The 22,957-nt window shown below is 43.6% G+C and overlaps 1 protein-coding gene and 1 long non-coding RNA gene across 3 annotated transcripts in view; one reads left to right on the plus strand and one right to left on the minus strand.

Moving 5' to 3' along the window:
- Positions 1-22,957, minus strand: part of CTNNA1 (catenin alpha 1) — a 122,800-nt gene that overhangs the window by 37,098 nt on the left and 62,745 nt on the right. Inside the window, exons 1-3 of one of the 2 annotated variants that reach the window (XM_027779697.2) lie at positions 22,284-22,398; positions 15,206-15,286; positions 14,291-14,443 (exon numbers count right to left, since the gene is read on the minus strand). In XM_027779697.2, the coding sequence (XP_027635498.1) occupies positions 14,291-14,443; positions 15,206-15,238 (186 nt within the window). In that variant the 5' untranslated portion in view covers positions 15,239-15,286; positions 22,284-22,398. Of the gene's footprint in view, positions 1-14,290; positions 14,444-15,205; positions 15,287-22,283; positions 22,399-22,957 lie in introns of those variants that run through there. The other variant, XM_055811816.1, reaches the window with a different exon arrangement.
- LOC114010768 (uncharacterized) lies at positions 21,251-22,378 on the plus strand. Its single transcript, XR_003552412.2, has 3 exons — positions 21,251-21,446; positions 21,801-21,944; positions 22,291-22,378. It is a non-coding gene; the product is annotated as an uncharacterized LOC114010768 (long non-coding RNA).

Genomic DNA, 22,957 nt, shown 5'->3' on the forward strand with positions numbered 1-22,957 from the left:
GTGCTCTACATCATGAATTCTAAAATTGCATGTACCAGCTGAGGTGGATGGTTGTATATTTAAGAAATTTAATTTTAAAAGTACCCGAAAAGAACCCATCATCAATAACTCGGGTGTGATACTTGACAAATAACTTCAAACTCCCTGTCTGTAGGGAGGATAGGGTACTGCTGGCCAGTTATTTGACAGGTACACATAATACATGGGATTTTTGCAGCTGAGATGAAGATCAACTACAGCCAAATTTGTTTTAAAGCATGCAGAGCACTTGGAAATCATACATCTCTAAAACTTCCAAATAAAACAGAGCACCTCAAGCAAACAAAAATTCCCCTTAAATCAAACGTAAATGAAACAGTTTCTCTATGGCTCCAACAACATAGCTGACTGACACAGTAAGTGGTCAGACTTGATTTAGAAAGAACACTTGTGCTTGACAGCAAAATAGCAATTGAATTCCCGCTGCATTTGTTCATTCTTACCATTCAGTATCATCAAGTCCCTTTACATAAGCACTACTGGCACAGGCATCAAAGGAGACAAAAAAATAGCAAATAATGTAATCAGCGATAATGAGCAATCTCTTGAAAAAAGTTAAAAATACATTGGGAATGAAGATGGACTAGAGAAACTAGACTGACGCGGTTCAGAGATACCTCTTGCAGCACTGACAGACCGAATTTAAAAGCATCCTTCTGCCGCAGTATCAAGTCTCTCTTAGTTCACAGAGCATACAACCATGTCCCAGAGATGGCTTCGTGTATCCCAAAAGGCAGGACAGACCCAAAGCAGCTGCCCACATTTAGATGAAGGAGATTAACTTTACCCCCGGTGACAAATGCACTGAGCACTAGCGAGAACTGCACAGACACAACCATTTCTATAAACTGAACTAATGAACTGGTGTCAAGTAAAACTCAATCTGGACAAACTCATCGGGAAAGTGGGTTTTGTGTGCTGATCAGTTTTTGCAACTCAGATGTGACTGGTATGAACAATGATATCGGAGTACTGCAAGATGAGATGACTTGAGCGGCTCTGGTGCCGGCAGGATTGGCAGGGCAGCGCTCCGGTGTGGTGCACAGGGGTTTCCCAAACCGGGGGAACCTCAGGGGGAGGCAAGAGACCCACTGGTCTGGGAGCCCGAACCCCGCACGACAGCAGCTGGCAGGAGTTGGGCAGGGCCAGGACCAACAGCGGCCAAGCCCACCGCGTGCATAAAAGAAGCCCTTAGGGAGCCGACAAACTTCAGAGCCTTGGGACAACTAGTTAAGAGATCAGAAGCACGAGCAATGTTCTCCTCCGTCCTTCCAGTTGCAGGGAACAATGAGGCAAGAAACAGGAAAAGCAGGTACGTGGCTCTGAGCCTGGTCTCATTGGCAGAATTTTGAGGGGGTTGTTCATGGGTCTGTCTACACAGCGTCAGGCCTGCTGGTGACAGATGGGGTACAGCTGTCTCAAAGGGAGAACCCGATCTTTGTCCAGGAGTTAGCAGAGCTCACCAAAAGAGCTTTAGACTAGATTTGAAGGGGAAAAGGGATAAAACCAGGCCCGCTAGAGATAAGATTAGGAGCAGCATGCCAGTGTTTGACGGATGGTGTGCTAGCAAGGTGTCCTTTGGTCTGCTGTCTCAGCAGAGGCAGAGGATGGAGATCCATGCAGCAGCAAAGACACAAGGGTTATTGATGTGTCAGAAACCACAGAAGCACCTGAGAATGGTCAAGTAGGAATTAGGGCTTCTCCCCTCAAAAAGGTGGCAGGATCAATAGCCCAACCAAAGTGCATCTATGCCAATGCACGCACAATGGGCATCAAACGGGAGGAGCTGGAAGCCGTTGCGCAGCAGGAAAACTGTGACGTGGTTGCCATCACAGAAACATGGTGGGATGACTCGCACAAGTGGAGGGCTGCAATGGATGGCTACAAACTCTTTGGAAGGGATAGACAAGGAAGGAGAGGCGGTGGGTAGCCCTGTATCTTAGAGAGCCTTTTGATTGCCTAGAGCTTAATGATGGTGACTACAGGGTTGAGTGATTATGGGTAAGAATTGGTGGGAAGGCAAACAAGGCAGATAGCGTGGTGGGAGTCTGTTGTAGACCACCCAACGAGGATGAAGAGGCAGATGAAACACTCCATAAGCAGCCGGGAGAAGACTCACAGTTGCTAGCCCTTGTTCTCGGGGGGCACCCAACTTACCAAATGTCTGCTGGAAATACAGCACAGCAGAGAGGGGGACAGTCTGGGAGGTTCCTGCAGTGTGTGGAAGAGAACTGCCCAACACGGCTGGTGAATGAGCTGGCTGGGGAAGACGCCCACTGGACCCCTTGTTTGTGAACAGAGAAGGACTTGGGGGTGATGTGAAGGCTGGAGGCCAGGATCACAAAACAGTAAAAGTTTTTGCTTCTTGGAGAAGGAGGGGGGTCAGTAGAACTTCTGCCTTGGCCTCCCTGAGGGCAGACTTTGGCCTGTTTAGGTGCCTGGTGGACAGAGTCCCTTGGGAGACAGTCCTGAGGGGCCAAGGTGTTCAGGAAGGCTGGACATTCTTCAAGAAGGGAAACTTCAAGGCTCAGGAGCGGGCTGTGCCCATGAGCTGAAAGCCCAGCAGCGGGGCAGACGGCCTGGATGAACAGAGAGCTTTGGCTGGAACTGGGGGACAAAAGGAGAGTTCATGATCTTTGGAAGAAGGGGCAGGCAGCTCGGGAGGGCTGCAAGGGTGTCACGAGGGTCTGCAGGGTGAAGACTGGGGGGGGGGGTGAAAGCCCAGCTAGAACTCAGGCTGGCCACTGCCGTAAAAGAGAACAAAAAAATGTTTCTTACAAATACATCAGAAGCAAAAGGAGGGCCAAGAATGAATAATCTGTACCCTCTACTGGATACGGCAAGGAACACTGCCACAAAGGCTGAGGTACTCAGCCATCCCTTTGCCTCAGCCTTTAACAGTAAGAGCAGCTTCCCTCAGCACCCAGCCCCGGAGCTGGGGGACAGGGACGAGGAGCAGAATGAAGCCCCCCCAGGCCAGGAGGAAACGGCCAGTGACCTGCTGCTCCGCTTGGACACGCGCGAGTCTGTGGGGCCGGGTGGGATCTACCCGGGGGCACTGAGGGAGCCGGCAGAGGAGCTCGCCAAGCCGTTTCCATCATTTACCAACAGTCCTGGCAGACTGGGGAGGTGCCGGCAGGCTGGGGGGAGACACCATGCCGCCCGTCTACAAGAGGGGCAGGAAGGAGGATCCAGGGAACCAGAGCCCTGTCAGCCCGACCTCGGTGCCGGGAAGGTGATGGAGCAGATCATCCCCAGCACCATCACACGGCACGTGCAGGACACCCAGGGGATCAGGCCCTGCCTGACAGCCCCGATCTCCTGCTACGAGCAGCTGCCCGGCCTGGTGGGCGAGGGAGAGGCTGTGGCTGGTGTGTCCTGGGCCTTAGTGAAGCCTCTGACACCGTCTCCCACAGCCTCTCCTGCAGCCACCGGCTGCTCATGGCTGCCCGGGGGGCTCTGCGCTGGGGTCAAAGCTGGCTGGGCGGCCGGGCCGGAGAGCGGTGGGGAATGGAGTCACATCCCGCTGGCCCCTTGAACCCTGGGTTCGGGTTTGGGCCCCTCACGGCCAGAGGGACATGGAGGGGCTGGAGCGTGTCCAGAGCTGGGCACGGGGCTGGGGAAGGGGCTGGGGCACAAGTGCTGGGAGGGGCGGCGGGGGGAACTGGGGGGGTTAGTCTGGAGAAGGCTCCGGGGGGACCTTATCGCTCCCCACAGCTGCCTGACAGGGGCTGTAGGCGGGGGGGCTGTCAGATTCCTCACCCCAGTAACAAGCAGTAAGATGAGAAGAAATGGCCTCAAGTTGCACCAAGGGAGGTTTAAATTTAATATTAGGAAAAACTTCTTCACAGAAAGGGTTGTCAAGCACCGGAACAGGCTTGTCCAGGGAGGTAGTGGAGTCACCAGCCCTGGAGGTGTTTAAAAGGCATATGGATGTGGTGCTTAGAGACATGGCTTAGTGATGGACTTGGCGGTGCTAAGATAATGATTGGACTCTATGATCTTAAAGGTCTTTTCCAACTTGAATGATTTTATGCCTTTGGAGGAGGCATTACTTAACTGGTTCCTTCTAGAGGAAGGCACTGATTCAGTGCAAAAGGTCAATTGGGAATACGTTATTAGTAGGAAAGTATAGTTCCAATATTAAAAAAAAATATTGTGCCATCTGTCACAGAGTGATTCCATCTCAAATTCCAATTATTTTGTTTCTTCAGAATTTACTAATTTTAAATCAAGAAAAAATCTTGACATTTCTAAAGCAGTTTTTTTCCTTCATTAGTGGCAATTTGTCAACCTATGTTTGTGTTGTCAGCTGTTGCCGACAACTGCCTTCTCTGACAATAGGCAGTTTTTACCTTTTTCACCTGAAATACATTTTCAATTTATTTTTTTTAAAAAACTTGAAACTTGTTCAGATAATGACTAAGCAGCCATGTCTCCCAGCAATTCAAAGACTATAGCAGCCTCAACTACACAAGTTCAGAGTCATTGCTAAGCTTCTTAAATTACACTGTTGAAAATTATCAAGAAATACTGCTACGGCTTTGCGCTTGTTAAACTTTCTCTTTGCACTGACATCGTAGTTTAGGTAGAGGGGTTACTTTACATCAAGCTGTTTATCAAAGGATTGAAAAATTGCTTTTTCAATAAGAGACAAAGAACGCAAGAGAAAAAAGGAACTATAATCTCTAACCCATTAAATCTTTTTCAAGGATTTCAAAGGATAACACTGAAAGTTTGTATTAAAAGTTTTTGCTTCATATACCTGCACTGACTTCAGAGAAGCAACACCAAGTTTTTCCTCCTTGTTTACAGGTCATGTTTTTAGGACATCATCTTCAGGAAGTACACAGAAAGGCCTCCTAAATGGGTGCTGGATGCAATCATCCAGCAGTGGTGTAATCCAAAGAGGCTCTGTAATGTGTTTATTGTTGCATAATTTAAAATTGTCAGAGCTACCTCTGTCATGCAGCATTGTTATAAATAAGGATTATATATTGCTATGCAGGAGACAAACATACTCTAATTGAATCCTAAGAGCCTGACTACTCTCATTTGAAATTGCAGTCATAAAAATACCATTGCAGAAGAGTTTTCAGACTGTCTTACCATTGAAAAAACTTTTTAGTTTAACCAGTATCCTCTCATAACTGATGCTCACAAACCCTTATGCAAAAACAACAAAACCATATCCATTTATACACACAGATGCTTTGGGAATTTCCACAACATGGAAACAAAGCTTTTCAAAGGTGTTCCTAGCATTTTAATTTCTGATTAAACTTCCAAACTTCAGCTTCTTGTTCTATTTTTTGCTTTTCATTTTACAGTTTCTCTGGGAATGCAAATCCCCACTTTTAAGCAGCTTGAAATCACCTATTCTAAAAGGGGGGGGGGGGGGGGGGGGAGGGAAGACAATGGACAGGCAGCCATTCAACATTTTCCTCTTGAGAACCTGCTAAAGAAAAGTGTATCTGATATTCTGACAAAATTCAAATACAGCACATTTAATTCTTCCTTCTCCATATTAAGAAGACAGTCCAGATTCACTTCATGATGGTCAAAGCCCATTAAATTAATTTATCTGCAGAAACAACTGTTCTGGCAAAACGAAGTAGCAACTGAGGACTCTCAGAAGAGATGTGTCAATTATGTAATTTCCATCCCTCTTCAGAAAAGGCTTTTATTATTCAGTAAGTCCATACATTTATTAATTCACTTGTACACTACCCTCAATATTCAAGACAAATGTGAACATTTTAACGTCCAGTCTTAATAGGTACTGCATGAGGGAGAAGTCTGCATTATAGCCATAACCTTATAAACTCACCAGTTTTGCAGAGCCATAACTAATTATGAATTACACAAAACAGTTTCACTTCTTTAATGCATGGAGAGATGGCAGGAGGACTTCAGGTCCATAGGGACTCTGGAGCAAGTTACTGGGACTCACACTGACAACTACTCTGTGATTTTTGTAAGACTTAAGTACTCGCAAGTGGCAGCAGCTCCACAGAAGGTACCTTGCAAGAGTTTGTTATGGGCAACAGAATCCCAATATATTAACTTAAAATAGAAGAAGTCTTTAAATAAAACAAGCTACATGCAGTAAAAAATCCAGACATAGAGCACTGAGGGGAACAACGGACTAAAATTGAGCTAACTGCTATTTCCAGAGCTCTGCAACTTTTAATTTCAGGTCTGGTTATAAACACATGGAAGGGAAATTTCAGCTAGATTGAACAAAACTAGCAAGCAAAATGGTTTCATTTTTGATTCAAAAGTTTTAGACAAGGTCAAACAGGGGTTTTAGGGTTTTTTATTTCAACAGGCTGGCAACTGACCAAAAGGAAGGGGGTCAGAGACAACATATGGTGTACTTTCTGCTCCCCGTAATATTGAGGCAACTGCTTAATATTTTCCTGTGTAATCACCTTTCTTTTGGGATCAAATCTCAAAACTGGCACCTTTCAAGCCGTTATCTGTGTCTAAAAAACTGGTTAAGGAACATAGCTTTGCATTTGACTCTCAACCTAAACAAGCTGTCTCCAGCTACCTCCCTAGCCACCTGGTGCCATACTAGATATAGCTGTCCTGCGAAAGCTCAGTTCAACGCTGGCAAGCTCCTTCCAGGAGGAAATGTCTTTCTCCAACAGAGTGTAACCCCACATGTTCTCAAGGTGTCATGAAAAAGGGAAATTTTTCACACAGTTGGACAAACCCGGAGTTTGTGCCTCATGACAAACCAAACTGGGCTCCATTTACTAAGCAGCAAACACAGAAGGGAAAAGCACTTCTCTCTTGCCAACAGGAAAGCTTTCCAGTCAAAGAAGGGGACGAGGTGTTTGAAGAGAACTAACACATCTATAGCATAAAGCATATCCACAGTAGTAAAGTGCTAGCAGTACAGGAATACCTCTATTTCAGACTGGCAGATTATCCTTTCCATAGACCTGACAGAGCAGAGCTGGTAAAGGAATACCAGTGTGCTACGTGGGCACCGTGCCCCTCCGATGCAGCTGTAGCAGCAGATGTAACTATTGGCACAGGAACTATTCCTTCCTCAGACAAACAAGCTAAAGTGATAAAATGTTATAAGCACAAAACACATTAGTTACACAAGTCAATCTGAACTACCATGACCGAAATCACACCACTGGTATGTAATGTAGATCTTATCTTAAGCTAAAACTTTCAAAGCAAATTCCTTAGATGCTTCTTAGCAACACAAATGTTTTTCTTTAAAATAAAAGCGTTTCTAGTAGTGGTATTTGGACAGTACCTGAATAATTATCCTTAACCAAAAAAGCCTCTATGTTTATCAAAATAGAAATGAAGACAGGCTGAGAGAGTTGGGGTTGTTCAGCCTGGAGAAGAGGAGGCTCCAGGGAGACCTTATAGCAGCCTGAAGGGGCCAACAGGAAAGCTGGAGAGGGGCTTTTTATAAGGGCCTGTGGTGACAGGACAAGGGGGAATGGCTTTAAACTGAAAGAGAGGAGATTTAGATTAGGTATTAGGAAGAAATTCTTCACTAAGAGGGCGGTGAGGCACTGGCCCAGGCTGCCCAGAGCAGCTGTGGGTGCCCCATCCCTGCCAGTGCTCAAAGTCAGACTGACTGGGGCTCTGAGCAACCTGGGCTGGTAGGTGTCCCTGCTCGTGGCAGGGGGGTTGGAACTAGGTATCTTCAAGGTCCCTTCTGACCCAAATCATGCTATGATTCTATGAAATTATAATTCTTTCCTATCTCATTTTGCTTATCACTCAGAGCATGCTGCATTATGATCCTACTAAAGGCTTCCAATTTGGTATCTATTATTAGTTGTTTAAACCAGGTTTTGGTGATTCAGACAACTGTTCATGGCAAGTTTAATGGTAATAAGTACATTATGCTCTTGAAGAAAGCAATAAAATAGTAAGAGGAACTTACTATACACTTCAGTCAACTCCTTGATGACACTACATGACTAATATTCCAATATTGCAAATGACTAAGATGATGAAAATCCAGACATGCATTGAGGCTTTTAGTAATATAACAAGAATTAAAACATTTTGTGCCACATCTATAAAAGCTGTACCCAAAAAGCTACTTAAAAATGCTGTTTGGAATTAAGACAGAAATATCTGGAAAATAAAATAGGCCAGGACTCTGTTGGTTTGTTGTTTTTTTTTCAATCTACTTCTGAAGACATCATGTCAACAGCACCCATAATCAAGTGTGCTTATACTTCCCAGCCTCTTCTACAGATTTCCCCTTCCCCAAATGCTTCTATCTGTTTCCAAAGGAAAAAAAGAACAGAGTAAATACAGGGCTGTTGCTAGTGGGGTAAAAGCACATTAACATAGTTTTCCAAACCCTAACCTCATTCACCTCCAACTTCTACACCCTTCATATCCCCCTTGGCCCAAGTGTTTGAAGACCAAGAACATCCCCAAACACCTCAATTGCTGTCCAAATATGCAAGGGTTTGAATTAATCTTCTATCACTTCATCTATCCCATCAGTTTCGCTGTCAGATTACTGATCACCTTGCTTCTCCCATGTATATTTACAATGAAATCTGGATGGAAAGATTACCCTGTCCTCTTCTAACGTGATTTTTAATCTCTACCAGTGTTCTTCAGACCCCTTTGTACATAAGTTGGTGTAGCATTAGATTGGTCTCAAAAAAAATAACCTTACAAGAACAAGAGTTATCCTATTAAAAGGTCACTTGCCTTTACTTATGTATGATGCATTAAATTTGTACATCCAGTTTTGTCTGAAAATGGAAGAACTACTTCTTCTGCTGAGGCTTTCCTACTTTACTGACTGTGAATGCAAGGAAAGCATCTTCTATGAGTAGAATTTAATTTATTTATTAATCAGTTGACTAATAAAATGAACTTACAAGGAAAGTGCATCGGTTCTTGAAAAATGTCAGACTTTAGAAGGCACATTAGAGCTATAGTGGTCATTTAGTGAAGACATTTGTTTTATACTGCTGCCAAGGTTATCTATAGACAAATTGCAAAAAACGTTCTTGTTATTTGGAAGAGACATTTTGCTCTCCATCCTAAAATGGGAAATTTGTCTCGAGTTGGACTAACTCTGCCTCTCCTCCACATCATAGTGCAAGGACATTTCCCTTGTAATACACAATTACCTTAAAAAATAAAAGCAAGTAAAAGACAAACTTGAGTTTGCAGATTTCCCCACCCCCCCAGTAAATTAGCTTACTGAGCAGGAAAAATAGGTGCACAGCTACCACAGTAATGACTAATAATGACCCCAGCCCAGAAAATGCCAAGTTTTGAGAGATTAATATACCCAAAGTTCAGAAAAACATTCCAAGTCAGTATTTGATTTAGGTGTCAAGTGCTATGCTTGTCTGCACTTTTCAGCCAAGATACATCACCTCTGTCTTTCAGTACTGATACATACCTTTGATGGCAAGCATGAAGAAAGAATATTTAAAGAATAAGCAAAGACAGTCCGCTCCCACCACCAAAGATGCTAGTTTTATAAACTTTGTATATACAAACTTTGGAAATCAGGTGACTAAGACACAAAGGATAATCTTGTGAGACCAGATATATTTCTAGATCTGCTAGACACTTCAATCCATCCTTTGTTTTAAATAAATATATGAGATGCACAAACACGAAGTGCATACCTTTATAACAAAAGTAACTAGCTGTGCCCAGGGGCTAGGCAAGCCTCAATTTTTTCAAAGCATTTGCTGTGTCTGAAGTCCAAAAGCTAGCTATTATTTTAAAGCCAAGCTATGTTTTACCCATTTCAGGTTTTTTAAAAGCCTTTCACATGTAAAAAACTTGCAGCTGTTAAGACTCTTTGAAGAATATTTAGGCTGCAAGGATGGGGAAACCAGGATCAATTGCAATAAAAGTGTTGCAAATGTGCAAGGCTTTGGGCTTTTGGAGAGTGGCATTTTTAGACTGAAGTCTGAAGAATTACTCAGGACGTAGGGCTAGACAGTTAGGGCAACAGAAGGCAAAAATGTCAGCGTGAGTGGCTACAGATAGCTTACGGAGTCACAAGTGCCCAAATGTGATTCTTTCCAAGCAAATAAATTTGCAGTCTGCATCTGTTCGTGGGTTTTCACTGAAGATGAGAAAATCATCTCTCCATATGCAAGATACAACCCAGTCCATTAAAAAAAGGCACAGATCAGTATTTTCATATAAATTAAAGCAATTGGGGGAAAAAAAAGATGTTTATGAAACGTCATCGAGATTTTTTTACCTCCCTGGTCTTACCAAAGTTTCTCTGAGAAAGAGACTTAAAAGTAAAATTTAAGTTCAGAAAAAACATTTGACACAGGGGTACTGGGTTCCAGAATAAGGTTAAGATTAATTGCTGGTTTTAAGGAATTACAAACTCGCCCTTCCCAAAATACTCTTCAGCAAGACAACAGCTCCTGGAAGATTTTAACCTGGACGCTGTGCTTATCTACCTTTTAAGTACCTAATTTCTTCGGGTCTGAAAAAACTCCTCCATTAAAACCATGCAGTATAAACAGTGACAAATTGACAAACCTCATTTTTATTTTTCTAAAGCATTCAATACTGCAGCGAAAGTTTCTTAACATTGACGGCTTTTTCACTTTTCAGCAAATAGCCAGGAGCGCCACTGCAATAACTACAGGGAGCAGCACAAAGGCAAGTTGTGCAGAAGCACACTTCAGAGACTGGCACGAACAAGAAGTCAGCATGGTGCTAAGTGACATCATTACAAACGAGCACCAAGTTGCAGGACAGTCTGGTTTCTTCTAGGGAGGAACATTAAATCTAAGGATGGCAAGCTTTCCTTCCTCAAGAGCAAATTACAGGTTGGAGAGCCAAGGCTACTTCATCCAGCATTGTGAAAACCATCGGACACAAGTAAGTACTTCACAATCCGCAAATCAAGACAACTTTCGTAGTTCACAAATGCATTTCACTTTTTCTTACACTGTTTCCTGAAATGCTGCCTCTTCTGTTATTCTCGTGTGTGGTATTTAAATTAACTTCTCAATTCCAGAATTAAACTCCTTTAACAAAATTCAGGCAGAGTGCTAACTAGTTAATGGACTGCTAGTACAGAGCAATTTTGAAAGCTATCTTTGAAACATACTGTTCAACTGAGACAGGTCTCATTTTAGTATTTTACAGTTACTCAGTTTACAAAAGGCAGGATAAGGGGGTTAGTATTTTGCTACATAAGAAACAAATCAGATGGAAGCCCTTTTGGACACGGCTTTGGTATGGTTTCTCTAGAAGATACAGACCCAGCAGGCAAACTATAATTTTGTGGTTATTGCACCTTTTGGTCAAAAGTGGCTGCCTGAACTTTAGGAACCACAAAGCAGAGAGGGCTCTGTTGCCAAGAATGGAACATTTCAAAACCAAATTACCCAAATCTTGCATCTCTTTACAGCTACTTGGAGGGCCTGTAAATACCTCTGCACTGCAGGTCAAGAACTCCCCATGCAGAACCAACACTGCCACTCCTCCTGTCTCACCAACACCTGCAACAGTTTTTAGTGTGTGTATACACACACACACACACACACACATATATCTCTATATATATATCTCTCTCTCAACTGCAGTCCCCTCTAGTGGCTGGTTCACCAGGAAAGCAGCACTGAGTCCTCCAGGTCACAGGACAAAGGAGTACTAAAATCTAAGATGTAAAACCTCTCACTAATTCTAATAGGGATCTTCCAAGTTACCTAGTGCAGAGCAGGTCTTTCATGTACGCTTCTTCCCATCACTTAGCATTAAAGGAAAGGACACGTTCTCTTCTACACCTAATACACAGGAGCCTGTTAATCACGGTGTGGTACACAACACAGCTCCATTCTGCACTGCAGCTGTTTTGTCACATTTGATGTTTTGAGACGCTCAGCAGTATTTCTGAGGGTAGTTAGGATAAACTCCCCAGCACACTTATCTTCCCCTGAAAACAAGCAAAAGCAATCACTTATCTCACCAAGTGGAACATCTTCTGTTCTGCTCTTACACAATCTTTTATTGTTTCTCCAGATACCTGCAGTCGAGCTTTCTGCCCAAGAGCAGAATCATATGGGAACCTGCAAACATCCTTCTCCATTCTGGCAGAGACACACTGAGACATTATAAGTACAACCCACCCTGACCTGTCAAATTTACTGTGAAGGAAGACATCGCATATGACTCCACAGTGGCTCTCCATCCCCTCGAGACAAGGGCTCTGCAGGAGTACTATTCCCCTTCTGTCAAAGCTAAGCGTACATATTAATCCATCTGCATTCATGGAAGAGGTTTATGAGCCATCTAGATCATGCTACTCTATAGCTATAGTTACATTTTAGACAGCAAAAGCAATAAGCAAGCCTTCCAAAAGTTGTTGCAGCAGCATATCATTTTAGCAGAACCTTTTGATGCCAGTCAGAAGTACTGTTGAATGCATACTTTCAGGGGAATAGTCCTTCTTGAAAGACAAGGCTGTTTGGCTAAACAGAGGTTCTGTAAAATGCATTTGCAGCTTGGCATTTTGCACACAAGGTAAGGTCAGTAAAAAGCACTCTTACATGCCAGTGAGGACAGCCACCCACTGCTTTTCAGACAGCATATGTTTTCTGAAGGAGCAGGGAGTAAGAGCTCACCTAGCTAGGGTGGGAAGAAAGTTCGTGGATGAAGCAGATAAATTATTCCTTTGTAATTACACCGACAAACTCAGCGTGCGGACACCAGGCATGCACTGAAGAGGTGGCAGAACTATGGCAGAATAGGCACTGCTATTGTTATGCCAGCCAAGTTCTCCCATACACAAGCCCTAAAAATCATTTTCTAGATAAAACTGGGCTTGCAACATGAAGAAAGAAGACTTTAGACAAAACCTGCTTCACACCGTTCCCACCACTGCACACGGAACAGCAGTATCCTGCTGCCAAGGCTAGGCACAGCAGCACTGCCTTCCGCCTGCTGTTTTGTTGAACAACATTAGTTACTTAAAATTGAGAATAAAATAACTTTTAAACTGTATGAAGGTTGCATTTATGCTGAAATGCAGCAGGGCAAAAGTGAAGAAATGGTATCTTCAAAGAATTAAAGATTTTTCGTTGCTTGGACAGCCACTCTGAAGAGCTGGACTAGCTTGATGCACCCCAGACCACAGGGCAGTTGCTCACTGCACTCCAAGCCCCTAAGCCTTTGAAAAAAGTGAGGAAAATATACTGAGCAAGAGTCAGAAAATAGTTTTACTGATGTTCAATAAGTCTTACTCTTCAATATTTTAAATCTGCTGAATTGTGTGAAAGCATTCCCGATGAGCCTAGGAGACGCACGGGCTCGATTATCAAACACAGTGATACTAAGAGAGCAAAAATACATCAGCCAGTATCTGACTGTTCCCAGGTCGCTGCTGAAGTTTAAGCACATGAGCCAGCTGATGCCTCAAAGCACACTGAAGCACACAGGAGGGTTTCTGAAGTTTATTCCTAGTGGCACATTTCTTCAACACCTATGTTTGTCCCTTGCCATTTAGAATCAACAAGCACAAAACTCTCATGCAAAAACTATAGCAAGAGGACAAGGTTACTGAGGTGTAGTCATGAATACAGGCTATGAACTTACCCGGTGAAATCGATTACCTTTAATAGCAGACTAATGACCTTTAATGCATTTTAGTTACCACAGGTCAGTCCCATTTAAGCTGATCTTCCCACAGATTAGCTTTAGTCTTCAGTAACACCAGTCCGAGAGCCTTTGGGTTTTTATTAGAAAAAGGTGGCAGGGAACAGTTTTGCTGTTATTGCAAGTTTTTTGTTTGTCCATTGTTTGTTCTTTACACACACAAGAAGGCTTTCATTCTAACAGTCTTCACGTAAAAGGCCTGTTTATATTCAGTGGCATTTTACTGAAAAGCAAAAACTTCCGGGCTTCAAACAATAGGCCAAATTATACAGCAGGACAGTCATGCCATAGTCTGCCTTATTCTGTATCACCATCTCCAATTAACAGATCAAGTAAAGATAACAGTGTATGTTCACATAAGATCTAAACCTACATGGGCTATGTAACAGTAGCTGCTGCTTTTTTGACAAGCTTACCTTTTTAATTATTTAAGTATTAAATTTAATGTATTGAAATTCATTCAAACAAAATTTAAAAAGCAAATTTAACCGAACTTGCCATTTGTTTCAAGAGAATTGAAAAATGTGTTTTGCCTAGTTTCGCCTTAATTGAACTAGTGATAATTTAATTTTAAGTTGTACCATCTTACCTCAATCAATTTGTTGGCATGTTCACGGAAAACCTGGGCATATTCTTTAACTTCTTTTTCATTTCCATTCTTGGCAGCTTCAATCAATACTAAAAGTGGAACATTTGTTTCCAGAAAAGAGTCTGAGACATGGTCCATAACAGCTTTGCGGAGCTAAAATAAAAATAAAAGAATGAGTTATTTTTCAGTGGCTTTCTTTTACTGTATTAACATGTAAAGCTTGAAGTACTTTTGTCATTGATCTTTTTTCCATTGTATGACCAAGGCTTCCCCTGCACTAAGTCCTGTCTATACACTTTTTGCTTCAATTTAAATTAAATCTCCTTAAAAAAATGGATTAGTTATGTAAGTGCAAGTCACCAGTTTGGCCACAAATATTGATTTAGCAGCTCATATTGGTTTTGTATGAATAACTTTGCTGCTTTCCCTCAGCTGGTTAAACAACATGCTGATTTAACTTTTTAATTTTTCTACTAGAATAAAAACATTTTTCAACAAACTTGAACCATAGTCACACTTAGTTGAAAAGAGGAATGTATTGCTTTAAAAACCAACCAGAGATTCATATTACACAAATACAAAGAAAACAGGCTCTCAGAGATGAATACCATCGGAATTATAAAATGTACCTGATTATGTTCAAAATCCGTAAGTGAGAGTTGGGTTTTTTTAAAATCTCTCTTGCCACAAGGATGATTAAGAATCCCACATCTTTATTACACAGTTAACGGGGGATTACATTTCCACCCCGTGCTTCCCTGTGAACCAGGCACTGGAAGTTTCCAGCTTTTAATTTATTAAACACATGCAGGCAAGCCCACTAGAAACAAATCAACAGATAACATCTCCAAGAGGGCAAACATGCAGAAATGCACTCATTTGTCTCAACAAGTATCAACTTTATGTATTAATTACTTGTCTGCGCAAGTCTCTGGTCTTCTTGGTCATTTTATCAATTGCAGAGTTCAGTGCATCACTTCTTTCTTTGCGTCCAGCCTGAAAAACAAGAGACAAAGAAGTAAACAGATATGCAGGGTCTCAAAGTAAAAAATTTAAAAAAAAGCATTATTCATTTCAAGTACATTGTCAGCTTCTTTATTTATTTATATTTTTTAAAGTGATTACACACACTAGAGGTAAAGTCTCCACCTCCTTGATAAAACTCTGGCTGGTTTGAGCAGTCCAGTAACACCTGACACCTTAAGGTTTTACCTTTAGCGCTCTTCGGCTTGCTTTCAGGAGAAACGAATGGTTTCATAAATCTAGCAATCTTTTTTACTCCTGATCAGCTGGAGACCACATTGAACTTCTAATTTTAGATTCCTCTTTTCTGCCGTCTCTGTCAAACGCCCGACAGCTGGCACTGCATCAACCCTCAGCCTTCTACAGGCTCAGCTACAGGGATCGCCCAAGGCCAGCGGACCACACGCCAACATCTCACGCTGCCTTCAATCTGCAGGTCCGAGCAGTGCACACAGCCCACAGGGTTGCGCATCCGATGCAACACTGCTCCCCCACACGCCTTCACACCCAAGGCAAAAGACTGCTCTTGAGCCAAAAATCAATTACCTTAAAGGTAAAATCCTTATAATACATTTGTCACACATGAAATCCAATGTTTCAAGTATCCAGGCCCACCTGCCGAGAGCTGGCTTTCGCCAAGGTTCAAACCAGCAACTTTTGCATTAGCCCTGTTGTTAAAGACAGGACAAGGGGCCAAGAAGCAGTGGCAGCTTCTCTCTTTTTAAGCAGGGGCTGGGTCAAAAATACCCTAATTTGTATCAAATTGGGAGTGTCAGATAAAACAATGGTGGTGGTCTGGTTTTGCTGGGAGATTTTTCTGTATAATAGAGCTTAATATTAGAGTTTTGAAACACACTTTATGCAACTACAATACAATTTCTGAAGTTCAAAGCCACGATCAATACAATTACCCTGTTGAGAAGAAAAACCATTCACCCTCACTTTAGTGCTGCTATGGCAGTTATCAATTCTCCAGGTGACAGGCGTGTTTGAAATACCTGGATGAGCAGCCCTGAATCTAAAACAAGTAGTCCGCTTTACAGCAGAAATAAAAATTAAACAAAATTGGGGGTGAGGAGGGGAAATTAAGATGTTGCAATGTCATTGTAGTTTAAGCAATTATTGAAGATTTGTCACCTCCCTGATCAAGTCATTCGATTCTTATCACAAAAGATAACTGAAGTGTGACTGAAATTAAAACCAGGAGCTCGTTCCGACTACACCACAGCCTTCAGCAGACCTGGCAGTAGTCTGTTCTTCACTCCACATTCTAAAATCAAAGCTGAAGTCTCTAAATAAAGTGGAGATTACTGCTACTTATTTATTGAACAGTTTGCTGTCCCCATCCATGCTTGGTGGATATGAAACCAAAATACAGTTAGGCTAGGAAGACCCCGTTCAGCTTGCTCTGAGGTTGCTTTGTTCCAAGCTGCCACTCCGGGTTTGCTGCTGGTGGTGGGTGCTGCCTGCACCCCAAGGAGGGCAGCTGGCTCCTCGCAGCAGGCAAGGCACCCCAAAATCTGAAACCTGCCAATTGGCACTGCTTCAACTAACAAAAAAGCCTGCTCCAAGAGATAAACCTGCAATTGCAGCCACTTGCTCTTTCTGATGTTTTCACACCAGTTTACCTACTGCAACATGACTACCTCACTGAACACAGGGCACCCCCATCTCACACACTTTTTTTTTTTTTTTTCCAAGAATATCTTTGGATCCAAGATATATACTCATGTATTATGTAGAAAGTCAAACATTCAGCTATTCCAGGAAGTGCCATTTTACTTCTCCCTGGGTGCCCCTACACTACCACTTTAGCGCGAAGCAGGAGCACGCTTTTGAAGCGAGTCCACCCATCGCTTCCACTTTGCTGTCCCTGGCTTCACAGCCCCGAACAGTCTTGGTGCATGAGGGCCAGACACCTTTAGGATGAGAGGAAACCCAGGAGATGGCTTCCACTAATGGACACTCAGTTCATGAGACCAGACCACAGCCAGCCCTATGTAAAATGCCCTGAAAAGCATGCACGCACGCGTGAGCGCCTAACAGCACTGATTTCATACTGCTGATCCGTTCCTATTATGCTACGCCACACATTAGCACAGAAAGAGCTGTATAATCTAAACCCATTAGATTTTAACAAGGCAGCACCAGTTTGTTTCCACCTTGTTGGCATTCAGAAATTCTACTATAGAAGCTTGTCAAAAGTATTAACAGAATTTCCTTCTGAAGGTCACAACACAAAATGCCCTGCTAACTTAGCTGCGGTAATTTAAGAATTTTAGTGCATATAGCTACTAATCCAGCTCCTTCGTTAGTGCTGGTGCAGTGGGGCCGAACAGGACAAACATGGTGGATGCCTGCACCTCTGTGGCTACAGAGATTCTGTTGTTATTAACATCTTAAATCATCACAGCCAGTTCTAACCAAGGTCCTGGCCCAGAGACAAGGATGTCAAGTTTTACCCGTATGACGTTTCTTGACCTTTTTTGCATAAAATGAAACATAAAACATGAACTGTGGGAGTAACTATGCCCCATTGGGCCAAGTGGAGGCAGCTGGTAGGACAGTGGTCGTTGGAGTACATGAAGAGTTGTACAGCCTGTGGCTGCACGAACCCTCCAGGCACATAAAAGTCTTGAAGATCACCCTTGACCACAACAGTCGCTTCGTCCAGACTCCTCTCGCTCCATGAATTTTACCCACCGGTTCCACTCTACAGCTCAACAAGTCCCATTTGAGCTAGTCTCTCTCTCTCTCAAGTAATAGATCATGTTTTAACGGCTCCAAGTGACAGTTTACTACCTCTGGGTAATTTGTTCCAGTAACCAACTACCCTCACTATTAAAAAACTGTTCCTTGTTTGTAGTGTAAACTCTCACTGAGAAGCCAACTAATGACCCAGCAGCACAACACACGCCAGCCATCAGCTTCTTTTATCCATGCGATTAGAAAGACTCACAATAGCAAAGCCTGAATATTCATATTACTAATAGGATTTTTAGATATTCAGCACAAAACTCTTCTAGGAGAATCACAAGCTCTGCAGTCAGTAAGCAGCTAATAGATTCAGTAGATTTAATAGGATCATGTTGACCATGTCAGTCATTTTGCAGTATGATACCACAGCTGTGTCCAGTATCATGGACAATAAATTTAGCCACCAAGCAAATTTACTTTAAATCAAATCAGATCTTTATCAAAGAGACTTGAATTGGTGTTAAAAATTACTCATCCCCACCCGCCCCGTAATCTCTGCTCTTCCCACTACCGTTGCTACTCTGCTTGAAAAGCAATACAGGCAGTCACTGTCGCATCCTTGCTGTTCCAGCTCACACAGCAATCCCCACTAGGGTTTATTTTGATGGCTTAAAGCAAAGAAAGGGGATTTGTATACAGGGAGGCAAGTGGAATCACCGTCTCTGTCACAAAGCATTCCCTTTGTAGGCTTGCCATCTAAATTAAAACAAAACAAAACAAAAAAATACCCAAACTGAACCAAGCTTTTCCTGCAGCTACTGACGTTAAAATCTAACCCAAACTGATTTATAAAGGTAACAAGAGCAGGGGGGTGGGGGTGGTGCATGAATGTTGTCTTAAAGCCACTAGGATCAACAGCATACATATTACAGTGAGTTACTCAACGGTGTGTTTTTAGAGCCAAATATCAAAAACTTTCATTGTTAATCTCAATGGTTCATCATCAGTTTAGGTTAAGCTCAGACCACAGAGCTACTGAGAGAAAGTGTGCCTCCTCCTACCCGGCCCCAGCCCTCACAGCATACAAACCCCTGCAGAGCCCAGCATCCCTGCTCCCCAAATCAGCACCCAGATGTAAGCCAGATGTGCCACCTAAAAAAGACTGTTTGCTTCAGGTTATCTGTGAATTGTCTTCTGTGCTGCTTGTACAACAGGCAGCATCGTGGCTAATGATGGTGATTTAACAAGTGAAAAATGAATGCTTGGCATAGCTTCCTCTGGGCAAGCAGTGGCAAAGGCAGTTGTATGTCAGCGCACCACCACTGAGCCGTGCTTCGTGGGGAGGCAGGAGATTTAATGCTCAGATTCAGTTTCTCACATGCTTCATTTCTGCCTTGACACATATCCTTTGTAGACATGCAGTTAGGCTAACTGTCCACACCCCTCCCTTACCATGGCATTAGGGCTGCAAACAAATGCCAGATACAGTACTGCTGAGCCAAGACCAGGAAGGGTAAGCAGCCAGGTATGCCACACATGAATTTCAGCAGTGCTTTCACATCCCAGGTCTGCTGGTTGAGGAAGCAGGACTGCACACCGCTGGGCTGCAGGAAAAGTCTCCCACAGCAAGCCCATAGCTCAGCAAAGCACAAGGGCCGCATGGAATCACCTAGGGTTCAGCAAGGACTTGCATCAAAACAAAGATGCCTGCACTCCCCCTCCCGCAGAGCTTGCCATGCCTCGCTGCTCCCACCCGACCCCCCCCCTCCCCACCGCCAGGCTGCCGGCCCCACGCTGCCCTCGGCACCCACAGAGAGGGCAAGGCTGGCTCCTGCACTCATCCTGGTACAAAGGGGAATTAAAATGTGGGACCAGTGCCAGGTTCAGAGAGCTGCCAGACAGGGGAGGTGACAGCCACCACGCTATGCCACAGCATACGTGTGTCTTTCGCTCCTAGGAAGGCAGTGACACCCAACCTACAGTGCCCTGCCCCATCCCTCCCACCACCCTCGCCCAAAGGTAGCCTGCAGCTAGCCTGAAGAGCTGGACACATCTGTTGATGATGGATCGATCACCTTGGACATGCCTTCTCCTGACGTGTCTCGAGGCTCACTGCTAATCCAGCTCCATGGTGGCACATCCAAGTGATCACACATGCACAGAAATGCTACAGCCACACGTCTGCTCATCTCCTTTGCCTCACAGACTTACCGATGCAGCACTAAGACCATCTTTCAGCAAAAAAAGCAGCAAATAGGCTTGCGATCCTCAACAGGTTAACGTCCAGCAAAAATTAACGCTATCATTTCTTCAGGGAGAAGGGTGAGCTGTCTGTTTGCACGGTGCCACACATGGGGCTGCAAATCCCAGGTGCCCCGTCCTCGCCTGCAACTCCAGGGCTTGCCATCCTCCAACCCCACAGCACAAGAAAGTCCTGCAGCCCACATCTACATCAAGTAAGATTAGCTTATTTGTTGTTCTTAATACACTAGGAAGGCTTCCACAAGATGTCAGCCTAACTAAATGACAACGCTAGCCTAAGGGTGCAATTCTACTTTTCCAGCACGTGGGTTTAGCAGGAAAACCAGTTCTGCTGCTGCTTCTCCGGACATGGGGTAAGGGAGAAGCTCCCAAAAGGGTTATTTGGTCCTAGCAAGCTTATTCCTGGGGCAGACATGCCATTTTCACTCTTCATGTTGCACATGACTATTCAGGCTGTTACTTCAAAGCACCCGTTCTGGCAGAAGTCCCCAGATAGCACTTGTACATGGTTTTCCTCGTCATGCAAGTGGGTTTCCAGTATTGGGAGAAAGGCAATTGCATCAGTTTTGCCAGCAGCTGGGGTTTACTCCCAGCCTATTACGCCCTGAACCCCAGGCAGCTCTCAAGGAACAATGTGAATATTACTACAGAGTTCCAGACTTAAGAAAATCAGACATTTGCTTTCAGTAATATCTGTTATTTCATGACAAGTGCACATAAAAACATGTTTCGCTAAGAAAAGCACCCATAAAGTTCGTGTTAACAGTTTCCCAAACAGGGAACTTGCTGGCAAGGTGCTAAATAGCCCTTGTTTGGTTACAGGCCAAAGAACGGAGAGCTTTAGAAAGGAAGCAACTTACCGTGTTTGAACATTAACTCTTAACTCTGTGCCAAATAACACAACCTTAATGTGGGAGGAACCTACCAACAGATACTGATGCAAAAAGCAAAACGTTTCGAAAAGATACCTGATTTCAGCCTCCTGGTAATAGTCAATTGACGTAGCACAGGAGAGGTGTAACATTTGACCTTATAGCCATTGTCATTTTATTAATTACACCCTTTGGAATGTTGTTTTTAAATGTTACGTTGCTGTGTTTAGATGTTATTAAAATTCAAATCAACAATTCAAGACTTTGCACCAGATGAGCTGCTATGAGAAGCGCAACCACAGGTACCTCGGCACGGTAGATCCATCAGACAGCTGGCAACTGACAGCTAAGGCTGGATTTCAGCTTCTGTACTTCTTGTACAGTGAACATTAAACATGAAGAAACTCTTTAAACAGGTTTATGTAATTTCTTTGCATGTATTTCTTTCACTCTAGAGCAAATGTGAAAATATTTACAGTAGCAGAACAACTTGAGAAATTCATCTAGCATTTCCTAATTGTTTTACCGTGAGAGATAGTTACTTTCCTAATGGGTTGGGGTGTTTTGTTTTCCTTTGGGTTTTTTGGGTGGGCTTGAAGTTTTCGTTTTGTTTGTTTTCAGAGTTCACCTTTCCTATCCCTTTACTTCCCACTTAGTGCTTCCCTTCAGTGTGCTCTGGATGCGACAGCCCACCACAGAGAGGAAGTACCAGTCAGCATTACAATTATGCCATGGGACAGCAAAGGGAGAAGCAGGCAGAAAAACAAGTACCTCTAAGGAACCCAAGCTTACTGACAAAGGTAAATGGTCATTTTTATTTTAAAACCTTCTTTTGACACAATTCATCAACTTCTTCCATCAGCATGGGAAGCTTGTTATTCTCAGCTCATCCCATATCTTGAAGTCCTAACTGATACCTCACCACTACAGAGCAAACATTTTCAAGTGCCTTCTACTACATTACTGCTTTATATCTTAAGGTGAAAATAGAAAAGCTCATCCAAGTTGCTTGGAGCAGGAAGCTAGCACCCCCCCCATCCACACCAAGTCAAGGCCAGAGCAGCTGTGCCGAAGGCCTTCCTGCATATGCATGCAAAAATCCTAAAAAAGTAAAAATTAAATCAAGTCTGTTCATTTACCTTTCAGAACCAGCTGTCCTGGAGAAGAGTTTGCTCCAGATAAAAGGGCAATGAACCTTTAAAACAAGCAGCCATGACAGCATATTTGCCTCCTCCTCACTGTGCGTGCCTGCTCCAGCCAAAGACCGGCCTGGCTGTAACCGCGTGGGCAGCTTTGCAGGGTCACGGTTTCTGCAAACGCAGATTTCTGCAACTCTAAAACACACAGGGTAATTGTTATGGACCTGCCCAGCAGCGAGATGCTAATGGCAGTAGTGTCCCCCCTTTTGCAGGTTACACACCAGAGTGTAAGCGGTGACCACAAGGAAGCCCTCAAAGAGCTCCGAGCCCCGACTGTAAATGCCAACCTCACAACATCCCCTCTGCACTCCAGTCCCAGCAAAAAGCAAGCAGAAAAGCCACCGTCTGGGGGGCGGGAGGGGGGGGGAAGATTCTCTAGTTTCATAACTGCATGCTGTCAAGCTGGCTTCCAATTAAATTTTTCCTGTGCCCTAGCGCAAGCTTTGCTTTTTCCAGAAATTTCTCATCGCTTGAAACATTTGCTCCTGTCCTTTGCTCCCTGGCTGGGCGCTGTACTTTCTGACACACCGCCTTCATCCAAATGACTGCTCTCTCCCTTTACCACTTTTGCAGGGACCACAGCCACACACAGTTGTTAGGCGTAGCTTTAAGCT

This window comes from Falco peregrinus, chromosome 8 (genome assembly GCF_023634155.1).
Source record: "Falco peregrinus isolate bFalPer1 chromosome 8, bFalPer1.pri, whole genome shotgun sequence".
Lineage (NCBI taxonomy): Eukaryota > Metazoa > Chordata > Aves > Falconiformes > Falconidae > Falco > Falco peregrinus.